The sequence below is a fragment of the Furipterus horrens genome, unplaced genomic scaffold, assembly GCF_987537825.1.
Source record: "Furipterus horrens unplaced genomic scaffold, mFurHor1.1.pri manual_scaffold_7, whole genome shotgun sequence".
Classification (NCBI taxonomy): Eukaryota; Metazoa; Chordata; class Mammalia; order Chiroptera; family Furipteridae; genus Furipterus; species Furipterus horrens.
The window spans coordinates 94,466,189-94,486,360 of record NW_028327177.1 but is presented as its reverse complement, the minus strand read 5'-3'; the positions used below and the strand labels follow the sequence as shown (position 1 = coordinate 94,486,360).

At 38.7% G+C, this 20,172-nt stretch overlaps 1 protein-coding gene and 1 pseudogene across 3 annotated transcripts in view; one reads left to right on the top strand and one right to left on the bottom strand.

Annotated features, from left to right (window-relative positions):
• The window catches only part of ERC2 (ELKS/RAB6-interacting/CAST family member 2), a 926,792-nt gene extending 907,007 nt beyond the window's left edge, over window positions 1-19,785 (bottom strand). For all 3 annotated transcript variants that reach the window (XR_016512310.1, XM_090282950.1, XM_090282949.1), the window contains exon 1: window positions 18,999-19,785. Coding sequence is in view for 2 of the 3 variants with exons in the window: in XM_090282950.1 (XP_090139076.1) it covers window positions 18,999-19,655 (657 nt within the window). In the remaining variant the exon portion in view is untranslated. The remainder of the gene's footprint in view (window positions 1-18,998) is intronic.
• On the top strand, window positions 16,159-17,334 carry LOC150004824 (high mobility group protein B1 pseudogene; annotated as a pseudogene).
• Window positions 19,786-20,172: the final 387 nt, after the last annotated feature.

Genomic DNA, 20,172 nt, shown 5'->3' with positions numbered 1-20,172 from the left:
AGATTCCCCAAACTCTGCATCCCCTCCAGTTATCACTCTTCCAAGCTAAGCACCTTGCAGAAAGAGTATAAAAATCAACATTACCACTTCCAATGCACTATAGCCTAACAGTCCCTCTTACTACCGTATAATAAGGTTTAGGAAGAGGCCATGAGAAAGCAAATTCCACCAAACACACATCCCTACTTTGCATCACCACCTGGATCAGTAAGGCTTTGCAACAAAACATCATCAAAAAACCAAACTCCTGATCTGCCCCCCTCCTGAGTCCTCCACAGTGGCTCAAGCCCAAATTCTTTGACTCCTTTTGTTTTCTGTCCTCAAATGGAAGCTCCATATAGGTAGGAATTTTTGTCTATTACTCTACCCTCAGCACCTAGCACAGCACACAGAAATCCAATGTTTGTTGACTTAATCCATTTCTGCCATTCAGTCATTGTCTTGTTTGAACCCCTTGGGGAGCACCAGTGACATCTCCAATGGAAAGTGGGAGGTATGTCTAAAGGCCCCGTAAGAGGTTAGAGATAGAGAGCTTGATCTGGGAGATCATTCTTTTGGTCTGAACTACTGAAGTGTCATTATAAGAGTTTTACCTAGACAGAAATGATGTAGCAGATGAATTCTATAGACAGAGATGAGCAAAACAGGTCAAAGTTTACACAAATCAATTAATCAATCAATCACTTCCTCTGAGTTCTCAGGATTCTAGCTCGTTGGATGAGTCAATCTAGACCTGGAAGCCATGTGATCTGCCTTGGGCAGTTGGAGAGTTTGCCTTTCCTGAGGGGTCAGACAATAATGTTTACTGAAAAGTCACCCTCATCTTTTTTTCTCTTTTACTCCCTGTAGTGACACAATAATTTACAGTTTCCACCTTGTGCCACAGAAAATATTTTAATGCAACCTATCAGAAAATGTAATGTGAGTCTTCCTTTTTTTTTTTTTTTTTTTCAGCATGAGAAAGGTCTAGCTATTATAGCTCAGAGTTCTCCAGAGCAGCCAACAGCAAATCAACATGAACTGGCTTGGATTCACCTAAGGGGATCCATACCTCAGTCGAGAAAACTCTCCTAGTCATCCCTAAGAAGCTCATCTAAATTTGGTTTCAAGAACAAAATATTCTAATTCCAATGACTCTGTAAAGAAGAGAAAACAACAGGACAATAAGGAAAAACTGTTTCCGAGATTGTGATATGGCATCTCCTTGGCATATAAAATATTGTATATCTTACAATGACAGTTTGGAGATGACATTTTTTCTCTCTCTCTTCTTCTCTTCCCCCACCCCACCTCTCTCTTTCATTCACATACACATAATAATAATAATAATAATAATAATAATAATAGAAAAGGGACATCAAAAATTTAAGCCAAGGGAAACAAACTAGGCTGTTTTTAACTCAACAGAACAAGAGTTTCTGTTGGGTTCACAATAACCTTTCCCTTTTGACCATCAGCATATTGACAAAGGAACTTTTCAACTCATCATTCTGCTATTGGCATGACAGTTCCAGAGGAGTTTACAGAGCTAGGAACACACAGGAAAAATCATAGAAGCAAAATACAGTTTGTCCCAACATGTGCCTCCATATAAATAAGCACTATACTAACTTCTTTTTTATCGAAATGTGATTGGCATATAATATCCCATTACTTTCAGAGTGATTCAATACTCATATACATTACAAAATGATCACCACAATAAGTCTATTTACCATCTGTCATCATACAAAAGTATTACACTATTATTGGCTATATTCCCTATGTGGTAAATTTGTATCTCTTAATCCTCTTCACTTATTTTGTCCACCTCCCAATCCCCTCCTCCCTCTTACAACCACCAGTTTGTTTATTGTATCTATGAGTGTTTTGTTTGTTTTTGTTTTTTAGTCTCCATGCATAAGTAAAATCATATGGTATTTATCTATTTCTGTCTTAATTCACTTAGCACAATACCCTCTAGGTCTAGCCATGTTGTCACAAATGGCAAGGTTTTATTCTTTTTATGGCTTAGTAATATTCCATTGTGTATGTGTGCAAATATATATATATACACACACACACACACACACACACACACACTGTATATATATATATATATATATATATATATACCACATCTTCTTTATTTGTCTATTGATAGACACTTAGGTTACTACTATTTTTTGGCTACTGTAAATAATGCTGTAATGAACATAGGGGTGCACATATCTCTTTGAATTAATGTTTTCATTTTCTTCAAATAAATATCCAGAAGTGGAATTGCTGGATCATATGGTAGTTCTAGTTTTAATTTTTTTAGGAAACTCCATACTATTTTCCATAGTGATTGCACCGATTCACCTTCCCACCAACAGTGCAAGAGGGTTCCCTTTTCTCCACATCTTACCAACATTTATCTTTTGTCTTTTTGATAATAGCCATTCTGAGAGGCAGGAGGTATATAATTTCCCTTGATCTGGGGGGAAAAATGACCTCCATGTCCAATTTCTCTTTCTCCTCTTTAAACATAAGTACAGTATCTGGACCACTAATTTTTCCCTGCCTTCATCCCAATGCTTTATGAAATAAGTCTCCAGTCATCTATTTTCTCTTGGTCATTCTCTCTATTGAGAAATGGGACTGCCCACCAACCACCCCTGCTCCCACCTTCTATATTTTTGAATAGTAGTCCATTCTCAGGAAATATATCCAATGCCACTTTCCCCATGTGAAGTCTTCCCTCACCTCATCCTTCTCTGGGCTCCTAAAGCATTTCAATTGTATCTTTAATTGTGGGTACAACTTTCTTCGCACTTTTTACAGGTTGTTTTTCTGTGGATTTTTATGGGTGCAGCATTTTCCCTGCTAAAATAGATTCTCAGGGCAGGAGCTGGGGCCTACTCATACTTGTAACCACAGGGCTTCTAAACAGAGAGCCATGACTATTAATCAGGCAAGATGTATTGGGCTATTACTAACAAAACATCAGCTCAAATTGACTTACACAGGGCCACTCCATACTACAGTCAACCCTGACTTTAAAGACCAGCTTTGGAGTTAATCTGCCTGGACTCAACCCCAGTTCTGCCACTTGAACAAGTGACTTCCCCTCTAGCCTTGCCTTACTCACATATAAAATGGTGATATTACTAACAGTATCTACTTCACGGAGTCATCATGTGGACTCAATAAGGTACCATACACAAGCCCTTCAGCACAGTATTTGAAAGATCATTATTTCATTTAGGGTACATGTAGGGAGTTCTTTATCAGCTATACTAATTAGTTTTATCCTTATCAAGGGAACATACTGTAGAGACATGGGTGTGCTAAATGGAAAAGTAATTCACAGTCTGCCATGTTTTCCTGAGAAAGGTAGGAGCCCAGACCTTTCCCCATCCCTACCCTGGTTGGGGGTTAGAAAGATGTTGTATCCACTCTCCTGGACTCTGGCTAGGCTTCTACAAAAGAGAAAGCTCACATCAAGGGCTAGTCTCTGGAAAGTAAGTAAATTTGGCAAGCTCAAACTTCATACTTACATAAAATTCCAAGATAGAGTCAATTGTCCATCAAAAACTAGACATATCAGTGCTGTGTTCCTTACTCATGTTCTACATAGAAAAAGGAAATGGGTCTCTAATTATTTTCACTAGACAGTTAGGGACCAAAAGGGTGCCTTACACTTCTTTAGAGTCTATAAATGAGAACACAGTAGGTACTCAGTTAACCCTTACTTGATAACTCCCCAAAATCTTTTATTCCTTGCTCTCACAAATGCCTACAGTTTAGTTTAATTTAGTTAGATTTTATTTGCAATTACAAAGAAATAGAATAGAATTATCCAAGGTGAATTGGGAATTTAAGTACCCCAAGACAAACATAATGAACTATAAGTCCTTAATGAATGAAAATATTTAAACAAGTACTTTACCATGACACCAACACTACTATACAGACTCTTTGAAGGTAACTTATTCTGGAGGGTGGACTAAAATCTACCACCTCTAGTATATTCTATCTGAATACATTCATTGAATGTGGTACAGTCCATCTACAATCTTCTACCCTACCAATATACACACATTTTAACTATCCCCAGAATCCTGGCACATGTCCCCTACTTCTCAGCACAAATGGAATAGTAGCAAGCTGAAGACATGTCTCATATTACTGAAAGCTCATTCATTTCATTAAGTACTAGCAGCTACTTATTCCTAACACACATGCAATATTAATATTAGATGGCAATATTTTGACAGAGATTTTACCTAAACATTCTTAGATGCCCTTGGGATTCAGAGCAGAGGTAAGCAAGTGAAGTAACAATTCAAGTTATGCACATTTTTCTGGGAAAAATTACAGTTTTCATTGGCTTCTCAAGAACATATGACTCCCCAAAGTTAAAAACCACAGACGGAGGTATTTTTTAATTTGATAAGGCCAATTTCACCTATTTGCTACATTTCTAAATTTAAGCAATTTCTAAATTTGGTCATCATGTGCATTGTTCAACTTTCCACCTCATATATTTACATATTTCTACTGGTTTCAGTATTCCTTGGGAACTTTTATATATTTTATATGAATATTTCAGAAATATGCCTAGTTCTAAAAGTTTCAGATCCTAACTAGCACCATAATATCATCCACTTGGAGACCCAAGTCTGAAGGAATTTACAAAAAGTGGATAATTTTTTAATCATTCTATAAAGGAATCATGTGGGTCCCCTAAGATAAGAAAGCATGAATTGATCCTGGTGTCAGTCAATACCACTTCTGGAACTTCTCCAGTGGGCACAGTCAGGGGTGGGGATTGACAAAGTGGGTGTGAAGATCTAGAAATTCTGAAGGCTACTGAAGTTGCTGTTGAAATAGCGAGGCTTAGACAGGTGAAAATAGGTAACTTTCTTTGACTGATCACGGTCTTCCTAAAACTGAAATAGGGCAAGCTCCCAATTATGTGTTGTACTAATGTATTTCCAAGCAATGGCTGTCTTTTCTTCCAACCCACTTTACCCACAAGCTCCATAGTTAGAATCTATCCATCATGACTCTTTTTTCAGGGTCTCTTTCCATAGTTCTGCTGGGAGGGGGGGCATAGATCTCATGACTTCCTTGGCCACAGCTAACTGGACCTAGAATAGACTCTGGATTCAAACTAGCCAATCAGGTTACCAGATTCTTGGTTCTCTGAATTTGAAACTGAAACAGAGTAATCCTAGGTAGACTCTAATGAGAACCTGAATAGACAAGACACACAGGCTTTCCTTGAGTGGCTACTTTTTCACAAGCCACATATAAAAACATATTGAGAGAGAAAACAGAGAGTGAGAGACTGACTTTGTCATAATTCTGATAATTTTCCAAATAATTTGATTCCAGCCCCCAAAACACCTGGTTGCCTCCCTACCCTTAGGGTCTGGAAAAACTCTTCTATGTTCCTAGTAAATCTCTTTTTTTTCCTTCAACATGCTTGAATGAGTTTTTGCTACTTGCAGTTATGTTCCCTTGTAACCAAGGAGTAATTGAATGAATTAGTAAATAAATGAGTTGGATTCTCAAAAAGGACAAAGAGGTTTCACAGGAAAGTTGCTGGGAGAAAAGGTACTTAGGAACACTGGTACCCAAGAGGGGAAGATCTGACTTTCAGACACAAGATTTGGAACAATGCAAAAGACAAATTCTAAATAGGTATGACCACCCAGTGAGGTCAAAAATCACCTAAAGAGGAAGCTGAGAGGTGCCAGGTGAGAGACTCCTAAGCCAGGAGGCCATTTATGTACCCTGAAGTTCCTGTAGATGAAGGCAAAATCAGGAAGAATTCTAACTGAATTAATGAGACCATCCTCAATAGAGTTCAACAATCCATAGTACAGAGCTGCCCCATTCCTGAAGTGCTGCTCTGTGGATCCAGTGAATTTGTCAGAGTCATAACTACCTGAAAGAATCTGTTTGACCTTTAATGAAGCATCCTGAGAGATGATCTCTCTCATTTCTCTACAATGGTTTTAATTTTCCAGCCAGTCATGAAGTTGTTTCCTCCTGCCCCTTAGGATGAGTTTCTAAGATAGGAGTGTCCCTTTGGCATTCTCCTCTGCTCACTTACTTGACAAGAATGCATTTGCTCCTTCCTGCTTTCCCTGTCTCCTCTGTTGCTCCTAACAATGTACTTCCTTCCTCATTCTCGCTTTCCATCCTTCCTGTATGCCTCTTCAACAGCATCCTGAAGATATTGTCAGGCAGCACTGTTACTTTCACTCTATATTAGGCCTTGTGTTTCAGCACCAAATTCTCTAGTTTTCAAGCAAATCTGTTCTATTCTACTTCAAGGCAGTGAAAAGAACATCATTTTGGAGCTAAGCATACCTGAGATTCAAATCTTAACTATACCTAATGCTAAGACCTCAGGCAAGCCACCTAATTAATCTCTCTGTGCCATGTTTCTCATCTACAAATGGGGATGCCGCATGTCTTGCAAAGCTGTCTCATACTCAGAAGCAACTAGCAAATTCCTGGCACATAGAAGGACCTCAAAAATGCTTATTCTCTTCAAGCAAAGGAAAAAAAACCCTCTCAAAGACACCGACAGCTGTAGGGTGATTACCTGGGGAAAAGTAGAAGAGGGTAAAGGGGGGATAAATGGTGATAGGAGACTTGACTTGGGGTGATGAGAACACAATATAATATACAGATGATGTATTATAGAACTGTACACCTGAAACCTATATAATTTTATTAACCAATGTCACCCCAATAAATTCAATAAGTAAAATAAAATAAAATGCTTATTCTCCCGCCTTTTCAAGATTGATGTCAGATGTAGACAAAAACAAAACAAAAAAACATCATAAAAAGTACATGAAAGCATAAAGAAATGATACTTTTCAAAACAGGTTACATTTCCTTACAGGGTTGTTCATTTCCTTATAAGATTAATCTCTATTTAACAAATGTCTAATTCTAAAGGAATGCAAGGTATTTGTAGATTCATGCTTAATAATCCAGGTCAAGATTTTTTTTTTAAAGACACAATTAATTCCTTCTCTCAAAATGATGAATCAGGTTTTATCTTTCATGTCATTGTTTTTATATAAATATATACATTTTTAAGTACATCTTTATTTTTCAATTACAGGTGACATACATTATATTAGTTTCAGGTATGGAGTAATTGGACATTATATAACTTACTACGTGATCACCCTGATAAATCTAATACCTATTTGACCACACACAGTTACTACAATATTATTGATTATATTCCCTATGCTATACTTTACATCCCTGTGACTATTCTGTAACTTCCAATTTGTTGTTAATTCCTTCACCTTTTTCACCCATCCCCCCAATCTCTCTCCCATCTTTCAAAATCCCAGGCCCCTGAATTCCCATATATACATTTTGATCATTACTTTACAAAGTGAATTGAGTACAGGCAAATTATTGATAAAAATGAAGACACAGTAATCATCCAGTTAACTCAAAATTTCTCAGCCTTGTACCTACTGACATTTTTGGCCAGATAACATGGAGGGCTGTTCTATTCACTGTAGGATATTTAGCAACATCCCTGGCTTCTACCCACTAAAAGCCAGTAGCATATCCCACCCAGTTTCAACAACCAAAAACATCTCCAAACATTGCCAAATGTTTCTTGGGAGGCAAAATTGTCCCGGCTGAGAACCAGTATCAATATCTATATAGTCAAACCAAACACTACAAGCACAGCCATAAATTTTTAAGACATGAAGTAGCTTCCTCAATCAGTCTTTACTTCTTCTCTACAGAATGTTCCTACTAAAAAACAAAATGGTTTCATATTGCTTCCAAGATATAATCAAATGCTGGCTTCTCAGAAAAACAGGAAAAAAAATGGCATGTGACAGAATTCTGTTTGTCACGCTGCCCAAGCTCTTTGCTGCATGCCCACATTCTGCCTAAAACCTACTCCCCAAACTTTTCAAAATGCTTTTCACAGCTCTTAGAACCTGACCTTTAGAGCAGCTTTATGTGTGTGTGTGAAATAGATTTACAATTTTTTATATTCCTGCAAAGCCAAACCACTTACTTAGTCCAAATGCCAACTGCGGATGGTTGGAATTTGCACACAGATGTCAGTGGACTCCAAAGCAAAAACATGAGAGCTCCACCTGTAACTAATTATAGAAATTGAAACTGTACTCTGGCCAGAAGAGGCCAAGTTCAGAACCCACCCCGTCTGCTTTGGCCGATAAAATCACTGTTACTTTCTTTCCTGTCAACATAGACTTGCTTCTTAAAATCCTCCAAGGATGTTGTCTATAGGGAATTGTATCAGTCAGTGAATGTTTTGGGGATGACTACTCCCTCTGCCTTCCCCTCCCAAAGCTTGGTTTCAGTAAGTGTCTTTGGCATAAGTGAGACTAAAATCTCATTGAAATATTCCAAAATATTTTCTTTGGTTGTGAGCTGTTGCTATCTCATAGCCAAAATAAAGTGATCCAGAGAGAAAATGGAACATGGAAATCATTTAGCTCTCCCAAGGTCCAACATACAAGAATGTTTATTTTCCTCCTATTAGCCAAGTCTTTCATAAGAAAACCTGGGAAGAAAAATCTGTAGGGCTACTAATACAATGCACATGGCTGATCCTAGGGCTGACTGCAAGAGATTACTGAAGCAAAAGCCAGCTGACATCTGTGACAAAGATGTATAGTTCACTTCAAATCATTCTCCTACATTCTGGCAAACAAAGAAATCAACTGTTGGCTCAGTGCCATCTCATCTATCTTCAGAACCAAAGGAAGTTTTTACCTACCCATGAAAGGCATTAAAATTGTGGTTTCACTCTAAGTAGATCATTGCGTAAGTCTGGACCAAAGTTTTTCCACCTTACTGGAAAGGCAGACCAAAGCTAGAGTTCTCTGAAAAGCTGAGAAAGACTGTTTCAAAATGAGGAAGACAGACACTTTTTCTTTGGTCCTTCTATAAGTCATCATTCCAAGTCATGTTATGGTGCTAAACTAGTTCATATCCAGGTCTAAATCCATGTGCCTATGTAACATTGGGGAAAATACACACAGATACACACATTTCAAATCAGAATTAAAATTTAAAAATGTATACAGATATGACATACGATTAACTTCTTAATTTCTCGGGTCTCTGATTTGACTTACAAGCCCTTAAAATGTTGGGAGAGAGTGACCAAGGACAGCTCAAGTCAGTGCAGAGGACATCTGCTTTTATTCTAGAACATGCCTTCACGCTTCATCTCAGTAACTTTGAAAACTGCTCCTCTCCCAATGCCTACTGTTCCAATAGGGTCACCAGTCACAGCAACCCCTTGTCACACACCTGTCCCCACCTCTGGAGGCAGGATATAACTAAGGCAGGACCAAATCCTTTTATAAATTTTGCAAGTGGGAAGTGAAGACATAGGGATCTCTTAAGCCTTCAGTTGTGGTACTGGCAGCCAACAGATTCCATCACCTGGAAGGAGAAAATGAAGCTTACACATAGAGGCAGATATCAAGAACCAGCCATGAAGCAATGGGTAGAGACATAGTTCTGCTTCAGCTGGAGGCCCTGCATTCAGTCAACCCTAAACACCACACCTGAGCCTTCCTGTAATTTCATTACAGGAACTAATAAATTCCCCTTTGTTGTTTATTCAGGCTTGGAGTAGCATCTGTGTCACTACTATGGAATACTGCCCAATACAATTAGTAAGTAGATTTCTTCCTTCTGATGCTTAAAGTCCTTTGAGATCTCATATCTCCAGAAATGCATCTATTTTTCTGGTTATCGTGACTGGTAATTATTATGAGTAACAGTTATCAATTAATGATTTTCTATGTTCTATCAGTTAGGAAGGTATTGAGCTGCAAGTAATAGAATACCCAGCAGTGACTTAAACAACTAGGGGTTTGTTTCCTCACATGACTAGAAGTCTGGAGGCAGGCCACCACGGCTACTGATGCAATTGCTCAGAGATGACAGGGCATATGTATCTGTGCTTGTCTCAGTCTCTCTCCCATGGTTATTATGTGAATGACACAGCTCCAGGCAGTTTTCCTGTTTTAATAGGAAAACAAAAGCTTTCCCAGAATCTCCCAGATTTCCACTTGGGTTTTATTTGCCAGATATTGGATAATATGTATACACATACATACTCCATCCCCTCTGGGCTTTGGCAGAAAGTAGATTTCCCTGACATCACTGACTTAGGCCTTGGCCACACAACATGCTTTAGGAAATAGAATGTTAATGGATATGATGAAACAGAGGCTTTAAATGTGTTTGTGGGGTTTGGCTTGACACTTTGGAAATACTGGCTTTGAGAGACCCATGGATCTCAGACAGAGTTGTAGAAAGAATGGAGCCTGGAAGAAGGCACAGATATAAAACAGTTCTATTTGAGCAATGAATATATTTAAGTCCTACCTACGAAGCTGAGGAACTTGATACTCCAGGGCTGAGCCCTTTATTCCACAAACATTCTCAAGGTGACTTGCAGCTGCATTTAACTGCCAGCAGGCCCTTCACAATACAGCTGCCTCACCACATTCTCAACAATTTACTCTATCACCCACTTCCAATTGGTACACCTCTTCAAATCTGGACATTCATAATGAAGTAAGTATTTTAGAACAGAGTTGAATGGCCCCTAATGAAATGACCTACAGTTATACAAATATAAGAGAAAATAGTAATAAAAGAAAAACATAAATGTGATCTATCTTGACCTTTTCAAGTTACAGGTTCATAATGAGAATCAAATCATATATTGTAACAAGCTCAAAAACTCAGCAAAAACCGATATTAATATTGACTTAGAGTAGATTATTTCCTATTGTGTTATGCCAGAAATAAAAATTATCACATAACCAGGGCTTAAAAGCTGTAGCATTCCCCAGACAGGTTTACTTACACTTCTTAGGTTATGTTTCCCAATGACCTTGTCCCACTTCTGCACACATGAGATGGGTAAATATTAAATCTAGTACATTCTTCCACTGTGTGATGCTATTTATATTCATGCAGATCCTAGGCTAGCCGTGCACTATTTAGGATAATGTTTAAAAATTGTTTTATTACACCTAATTTGGAAAAATAATCCACTAAAAATACAAAGTTAATAATTGCACAAAATATCCAGGAAAATGAGAAGTCAATAACATATATGCACCAAGCTGTAAGATATAAGTCTTTATGAATTTTCTGTAAATATATTTTCTACCATGTTTTCTCTTTCTAATCTCTATCAAACAGGTAACTAGAATGGAGCTGTCCAGAAAAAACCATATAATCTTTTAGAGAAAATTGGATCACTTTACATCCATGTAGTTGCATTCTTCCACACCCAACATCCACCCCAACCCCACACAGGCCATTAAAAATAATAAGGGGAAGACAGACTCACTATGTCTCCCTCCACAACTAAGAAGGAATACAACTATCTCAAAACTAGAAACAATCAGAAGTTCCAGAAAATCAAGCTGCATGGTAGTCCAACAAACAAAGGTATAAAGAAGAAATACTCATCCAGACAGGTAAAAGGGGTGGAGCCAGGGCAGAGAGGAAGCAGTGTGGCAACAGCAGCAAACATGGCAGCAGTAGGCTGGCGGAAAGCATAGTCACATGTTTTAAAAAGTAGGGAGGGACACCTGGGAGTACTCCCAGCACCACACCAGACCACCCAGCTCATGGTTCCAGTACCAGGGAAAATAAAGCCTCATTGCTTCTGACTGCGAAATCCAATGGGCATTGGGGTGGAGTAAGAGACTGCTGCTCTCTCAGCAGAGTCCAGGGCCCCCAAGTCCTACAATGTCCACAGACCCACCCTGGGAACGATGGCCAGGGCAAGAGCTAGAGGGGCACCAGTCCCATATGGGAAGTGGGAGAAGTGCCTGGAAAAGGGGCAAATGCTGATCAAGCACCATTTTTCCCTCTCAGACCCCTTGAATCACAACATAGTGAAATGGGTGGCCCAGTACTGATGAATACCAAGGCTCCGCCCCTTACAACATAACAGATGTGACAGCACTATCTAAGACACAGAGGCAAACAAACACAAGAGCCTGTCAAGATGAGGAGACAGAGAAGTATGGCCCAAAAGAGGGAACATATCAAGGTTCTAGTGGGAGAACTAAGCAGTGAGGAGATAGCCAACCTAATAGGTTCAGAGTTCAAAACACTGGTGATAAAGATGCTGACAGACTTAAGAGATATGTTTAAGTATGGCAAACGCATAAAGGAAGAAGGCTATGCTAAACGAAACAAAGGGAAATCCACACAAAACCAATGGTGAAAGAAAGGAGACCAGTGTTCAAATCAATGACTTGGAACATAAGAAAGAAAAACACAGCCAACCAGTACAGAATGAAGAAACAAGAATTCAAAAATATGAGGAGAGGCTCAGGAAACTCTGGGACAACTTTAAACATGCCAACATTTGAATCATAGGGGTGCCAGAAGGAGAAGAGGAAGAGCAAGAAATTGAAAGCTTATGTGAAAAAGTTAAGAAGGAAAACTTCCCAAATTTGGTGAAAGAAATAGACATACAAGTCCAGGAAGCACAGAGATTCCCAAACAAGCTAGACCCAAAGTGGACCACACCAAGACACATCATAATTAAAATGCTAAAGGTTAAGGATAAAGAGAGAATCTTAAAAGCAGCAAGAGAAAAGCAGAGAGTTACATACAAAGGGGTACCTATAAGACTATCAGCTGATTTCTCAAAAGAAACTTTACAGGCAAGAAGGGACTGGCAAGAAGTATTCAATGTGATGAAAAGCAAGGACCTACAACCAAGATCATTCTATCCAGCAAAGCTATCATTTAGAATGGAAGGGCAGATAAAGTGCTTCCCAGACAAAGAAAGATAAAGGAGTTCATCATCACCAAGCCATTATTATAGGAAACGTCAAAGGGACTTACTTAAGAAAAAGAAGATTAAAACTATGAACATTAAAATGACAACAAACACAGCTATCAAAAGCTGAATCTAAAAAATAAAAACAAAATCCAACTAAGCAAACCAGAATAGGAACAGAATCATAGGTATGGGGCTCATTTGGAGGGTTATCAGCTGGGAGGGGGAAAGGGTTAAATGGGAATTAAGAAGTATAACTGGTTGATACAAAATAGACAGTGGGAAGTTAAAAATAATATAGTAAAGGGTGAAGCCAAAGAACTTATATGCACGACCCATGGACATGAACTAAGGAGCATGGGATTGCTGGAGGAAAAGCCGGTACTGGGCAGAGGGGAGCAAAGGGAAAAGAAATTGGTACAATTCTAACAACATAATCAATAAAATATACTCAAAATAATAATAATAAGGGACTGGTTCAAGTGGCAGCCAAACATCCATTCTAATTCTTTTCTCCTCACCACTCCCCAAATCAACCTACCGGAGTGACACTTAGAGCACAGACTATGTATTCATGCCATTCCAAAGAATTAGCTGTCCATCATATGCCACCCCATTCTTCTTCCACTCAAGAAAGTACATTATGAAGCAAAAGGCGCAAGTATAGCATAAAGAGAACTCTGTATCCATGCATTCTAGTTTATACAAATAAGCCAGTGACTCCAAATGTCAGTACTATAAGTCTTAGCAGTCATAAATGTATTTCTATTCATGCAAATCTGTATGTCTGAGAAGTATGGAGACAGCCTGGGGGTGGGGGGTGATCTGAGGTATAATACTCATTCAGGAACCTGAGTATCACCCCTTTGCACAAGGGAAATTTGGTCACAGCTACCTACCCATTGGCTCCAAAGTTCCAAACGGTCCTATACTTTTTGTACCATGGGCAAAGTATTCAACATCCTCCCTCAGATCTGGAGTTGGATTCAGCTCCCTCAGACAGAACCACTAGGACTTCAAAATCTACTGCAAAAGCATTGATGAGTGGGAGCCCTCTACAACACTGCAGATAAGGGTAAAAGGTCTATGCTGATGAGCATTAAATTTATAGAACAATAAATATCATAAACATAAGTACTCTAGCTATCTCACCTTTACTCTATAATGGACCTGCCTCCATTTATATTCAGATAGTACAATTCAAATTGTCTTAGATTATCTGAGTTTAGGTTAGTGAAATTCTGATTATCTAAATAGCCTCTAGTAGAACTATATTTGTAAATGCAGTCTCTGGTTGTTATGGATAAGAAACCATAATCAAGTATCCCCTGTCTCTTTTACAGTCTTTTCTTCCATATAGAAAAAGTTTCCATGATTTTTCCTCCGAAGGGAAATTATAGTAAGTTATGGTAAATGGTAGAAACCCTAAACAGCACAAAAGCCATTTCTAGGAAAAATAAATAAATTCCTAATTAAGAATAAAAGTACTAAGTAAACTAAATTACATTCTTAATCATTCTATTAAAACTACAGATCCTCTTCAACTTACAATAGAGTTACCTCCCAATAAACATATCATAAGCTGAAAATGCCTTAATACACCTAACCTACCAAACATCATAGCTTAGTCCAGCCTACCTTAAACATGCTCAGTACACTTACATTAGCCTACAGGTCAGCAAAATCATCTAACACAATGAACACACTGTAGAGTATCAGTTGTGATTGCATGACTGACTGGAAACTAAGGCTCACTGCCATTGCCCAGAATCATGACAGAGTATAATACCACATATCGTTAACCTGAGAAAAGATCAAACTTCCAAGTGCAGCTTCTACTAAATGCATATCGCCTTTGCAACATTATACAGTCAAAAACATAAGTTGAACCATCATAAGTCAGGGGCCATCTGTAGTCATTTTTTATACCTAACATGTATGAAGTATGATCTTCCTACTATAATAAGATTCTATTCACAGTTCAGTGATTCTATAAGAAGGTAATGAACATAAAGTTAAGATTTAGATGTTGGCACAAAACAGACCAAAGCTTGAAACTCCAGCTCTTTCAATTACCAGCCATATGAACTTGGGCATGCTGCTTACTCTCTCTACATTTATTTCTCATCTGTAAACTGAGACAAAGTCTAGCACCTAACGTACACAAAGTTCTAAGCACAATGCCTCACACATAATGCCCCCAACAGATGTCTGCTGGTAGCAGCAGCATAATAATAGAAAGAACAGCAACAGCAGAAGTCTGCATTATTGCCCAAACTTTATTTCATCTAGCTCTGCTTTTTGACAAACATAAAAACCTCACAGGTAGAAATTTCTAGTGCTCCCTCTTAGGTAACTCTACTCTCCTTCCTGGAAAGAGGAGAGGGCTATACTTCTCGGTTCCTTGCAACTGTGTCACTTCCAGTCCAAGAAACTAAGGGGCCAATAAGCCATCTCTAGGTACTCTTGCTCTCCTCTAGTCATGTGCCAAGATGCAGAAAGCCTGGATCCTGAGTCACTGCCTGGAGGACAGCTACCCTGGAGAGTCACTTGACCTGCTTCATACTTCAGGTGAATACAAAATAAATCTCTGATGTGTTAAGCCACTGAGATTTGAGATTTGTTGATTACTGCATTGGGATCTACCCTATCTTGGCCAATAGGTACTCATATACCCCTGAAAAAAATCCTGACATACTTCTAAAGGGGAAAGGAGAGGCATTTAAATTTTTTTAATAACTCATTTTTTTTCTCAATCTTAATATTCTTTACTTTGTGATACTACCTTATATTGCAAGCAAATTGACTTTTCAAACTCTCCATGCTTCTTCCTCCTTTTATATTTTTAACCTAAAAAATAATAATAATTACATTTTACATATGTTCAATATACAGATTAATACTGGGGCTTTCACTGGGTCCTATGTTACACAGTCATATGTCACCCACAGCACCCATGGTAGCCTATGATTATAATAGGTCCCAGAACAAGGAAGAAGCAATGGGAGCAACCTCAACTATTCACTTGTTTCCAGTTTAAGGCAACATGGGACAGTTAGGTTGAATTGTGGATGTTACCCAGTTTAAACAGAACTAACCCTCATGAAATAAATAAGGGGGTTTAAATGTTACTAGGAGCCAGTTTTGTGTATCATTAAAATTTATCTCTGTATACTATTTATTTTACTTTGTCTCTTCCATATTTAAATGTTTGTGAATAATATATTGACACAATAGCACATCATGTGATTTACAAATAAATGCACATGTAAGTGGTAAATCTACAGTCAAAAAACACTTAGTGAGGCTGTGTCTGGCTCCCACTCTCACAGCCATTGCAGTACATTGAGCTCCATAGAGACAGCGCCGGGGCAAGTGCGAGCCGGACGGGCACTGGGCAATTCTGTGCTCGCTGAGGAAAAGTAATCAAACATGGGCAAAGGAGATCCTAAGAAGCCGAGAGGCAAAATGTCATCATATGCTTTCTTTGTGCAAACTTGCTGGGAGGAGCACAAGAAGAAGCACCCAGATGCTTCAGTCAACTTCTCGGAGTTTTCTAAGAAGTGTTCAGAGAGGTGGAAGACCATGTCTGCTAAAGAGAAAGGAAAATTTGAAGACATGGCAAAGGCGGACAAGGCCCGGTATGAAAGGGAAATGAAAACTTATATTCCTCCTAAAGGGGAAACAAAAAAGAAGTTCAAGGATCCCAATGCACCCAAGAGGCCTCCTTCGGCCTTTTTCTTGTTTTGTTCTGAGTATCGCCCAAAAATCAAAGGAGAGCATCCTGGCCTATCCATTGGTGATGTTGCAAAGAAGCTGGGAGAGATGTGGAATAACACTGCTGCAGATGACAAGCAGCCTTATGAAAAGAAGGCTGCTAAGCTGAAGGAGAAATATGAAAAGGATATTGCTGCATACCGAGCTAAAGGGAAGCCTGATGCTGCAAAAAAGGGAGTTGTCAAGGCTGAAAAAAGCAAGAAAAAGAAGGAAGAGGAAGAAGATGAAGAGGACGAGGAGGATGAGGAAGAGGAGGAAGATGAAGAAGATGAAGATGAAGATGATGATGATGAATAAGTTGGTTCTAGCGCAGTTTTTTTTTTTCTTGTCTATAAAGCATTTAACCCCCCTGTACACAACTCACTCCTTTTTAAGAAAAAAATCGAAATGTAAGGCTGTGTAAGATTTGTTTTTAAACTGTACAGTGTCTTTTTTTGTATAGTTAACACACTACCGAATGTGTCTTTAGATAGCCCTGTCCTGGTGGTATTTTCAATAGCCACTAACCTTGCCTGGTACAGTAAGGGGGTTGTAAATTGGCATGGAAGTTTAAAGCAGGTTCTTGTTGGTGCACAGCACAAATTAGTTATATATGGGGATGGTAGTTTTTTCATCTTCAGTTGTCTGATGCAGCTTATATGAAATAATTGTTGTTCTGTTAACTGAATACCACTCTGTAATTGCAAAAAAAGTTGCAGCTGTTTTGTTGACATTCTGAATGCTTCTAAGTAAATACAATTTAAAAAAAAAAAAACAAAAACACTTAGTGATCAAAGCATAAAAGTAATTTTGGAACTGACAATTTAGAGAATAGCTTTCAACTTTGTCACTACTTGTATGATTCTTAAACTGCTTTAACCATTAACCATTTCACAAAACAACTAAAAAAAGGAAGAAAAGCATTACAGAACTAGGAAGTGTACATAGTTGTGACAGGTTCACAGAATTTCATGAACCAGCAAAGTCAGGAAAAAAAAACAGAAATAATAGTAAAGAGCATTAATTTGATTTAGGAGTAAAAGACAAGGCTTTCTGTTCCAACTAAAAATCACATTTTCACATCTGAAAACCAACAAAGGCTCTGTCAGATAATCAAAGGGATAAGGTGATAACTTTCCACTGAGAAGAAAAACAAACAGCAAGTTTCATACAGATCAGAAATACTTCTCTGGGTCCTTGGGAACAGAGAGGAGGGTCACTTCATAGGCCAACATAAAGATCAATTATTGGAGAATCACTGGGGTAACCAAGTTTAGATTATCTCAGATTTCTACAGAGTTAAATGATATATGAGAATTTTCTTAGCCAAATGGCACTGCACCCTCTAACCCTCTATTCCACATCTCTTAGCTCTTATCTCCCTACCAGTAAGAGGTAAAGCTGGAATTTAAAGTCAGGAATGTCTGATTCCAAAGCCCTTTTGAAAATAGCATCATATAAATGAGCTTCACAGAACAGGTAGGATGTGAAAATCAAGACTGGCTGGAACCTAAAGGCCAGATGCAGGGAGAGGAGGCACTGTGAAGTCCTCCAGTAGAAGATAATGGAAAGAGCAACAGTATGGAGGTGGGAGCCCTTGAGTATGTGCAGGAATTACCACATGGTGGTTCTGGTAGCATAGGAGACGTGGAGAGGGGAGGTGCAAGATTATAGTGGAAAGGCTGATTTGGGTTTCAGTAGAAGACTGAGCCAAAGAGGTAGACTTCATTCTGGGGTGATGAGTAATTACAGAGGGCTTTAAAGCAGGGGAATGGCATAACCGCAGATACTCTGGGAAAACTAATCTTGCTATGACATGGAAGATGAATCAAAGAAAAGCAAGGTGTCATGAACATAGTACGTACTTACTGAATGGATGAGGCAGAAATGTACTGTGTTTCTCTAACACAGTATCAAGCTCATTCTACCAACACCACTTAATATTGTTTAGTTTGCTATTTAGAAAACAAAAATCCACTCATTCTAGAAAGAAATAATGCTGCTGGTACTTAAAAAGAAACCAATCAATTCACCAGCCCTCTAAATGCTGCTGTTAAAATGTCTACTCTTGCAAAAATTAGTATCTTCCTCTTCTATTCAATGGGAAATACATCTGAGTTGCTGTTATGACTGCTGAAAAAGAAAACAAAATTAATCAAGTGTAAAAGTCAGGCAATGAGAAGTGATCCTCCCTCTTCTGCAACAATGTGAAAAGGTCACTAGAAAATGAGATCACAAGTTGTAATCCCATATTTCCTATGGCCTCTTGTAGTCTCCAAGTGAAACTCATACTTAGTCAAAGCTTGTTCAGTGGTGCCAAACTTTCTTCTGCATAAGTCATGGTAACATTTGCAAAGCATCAATGAGAAGCCAAGGTTGAAAAACACAGAGATGAGTCACCTACCTGATTTTCTTCATGGGAAACCCTCATCTGCTCCTTGAGGACAGACATCCGGGCTGCTTCTTCTTTCCTCAAGACTCTCTCTTTCTTGAGCTCAGGACTCCAGAAGGTCTTGATACTGTTCATGGAAGATCCCAGTTTGCTGTCCTTGATGTCTAGCTCTTTCCGAAGGAGGTCATTCTCTCTCTGAAGTTCCTTGAGCTGGGCTTGAAGGTCTAACATTGTGCTATCCCTTACCTGCCTCAACATAGAGGGGACCTGGTGGTGGTGATGATGGGATGAGCTGGTCAGACCACCATGTTGATCTGTGTATGAAAGGACATCTGTATGGGAAAGTCCTGCAGAAGCAATATTGGGACTGCTCCCCATGGCTGTGACACGACCTCCATATACAGCTCTATTTGTAGCCCTTCCCAGAGTCATGGTGCCCTTTGGGTAAGTTGTCGAAGCCACGCCCTCGTGATCACTCAGATACATGGGTCCAGATGTAGCATACGCTGCATTAAGGGACTGGATATTCTCCATGGACAGAGTCTTGCCTGTTCCTCCACCTCCCCCACTACTTGTTCTTCGGTGGCCCAAACGAGGAGACCTTGGCAAACGAGGAGATCTGGAAGGGCTCCCCTCCAGATTGGTGATTGTTCTTGCACTTCCATACATTTTTCTTCTATTATGAGGTGATACTGAAGAGAAGGAATGCTATACTAAATTGAGGATTAAGCCAATATTTCCACTGTTGGTCAGAATTTTCACTGCATTTTACTCATAGTCTTGTCTTCGAAAACAATTCCAATCAGAGACCTGAAAAATGAGAAAAAGGATAATCAAAAACAAACTTCTTTACAACTCTGGCTATAACTTCATTATGTTTTTAAATATATTTAATAGATGTAGATCAATGGTGATAATAAATAGATGACAGATAGATATAGATAGATATACATACATATGTTCATTTAAGTAGAAAAGTAACCCCCAAAACTTTACTTACTAAATATAAACATTTTGTAAATTACCCAACCAGCACTCAACTAAGTTTGAAATTTCACAAAACAAAAAGACGCTACTTTTTCCTTAGGAAAGCAAAGCTCTGCATTTTTGGGTTATGTTTTTGTTTGTTTGTTTTAAATATGCTTTATTGATTATGCTGTTACAGTTGTTCCAGTTTCTTTTCCCT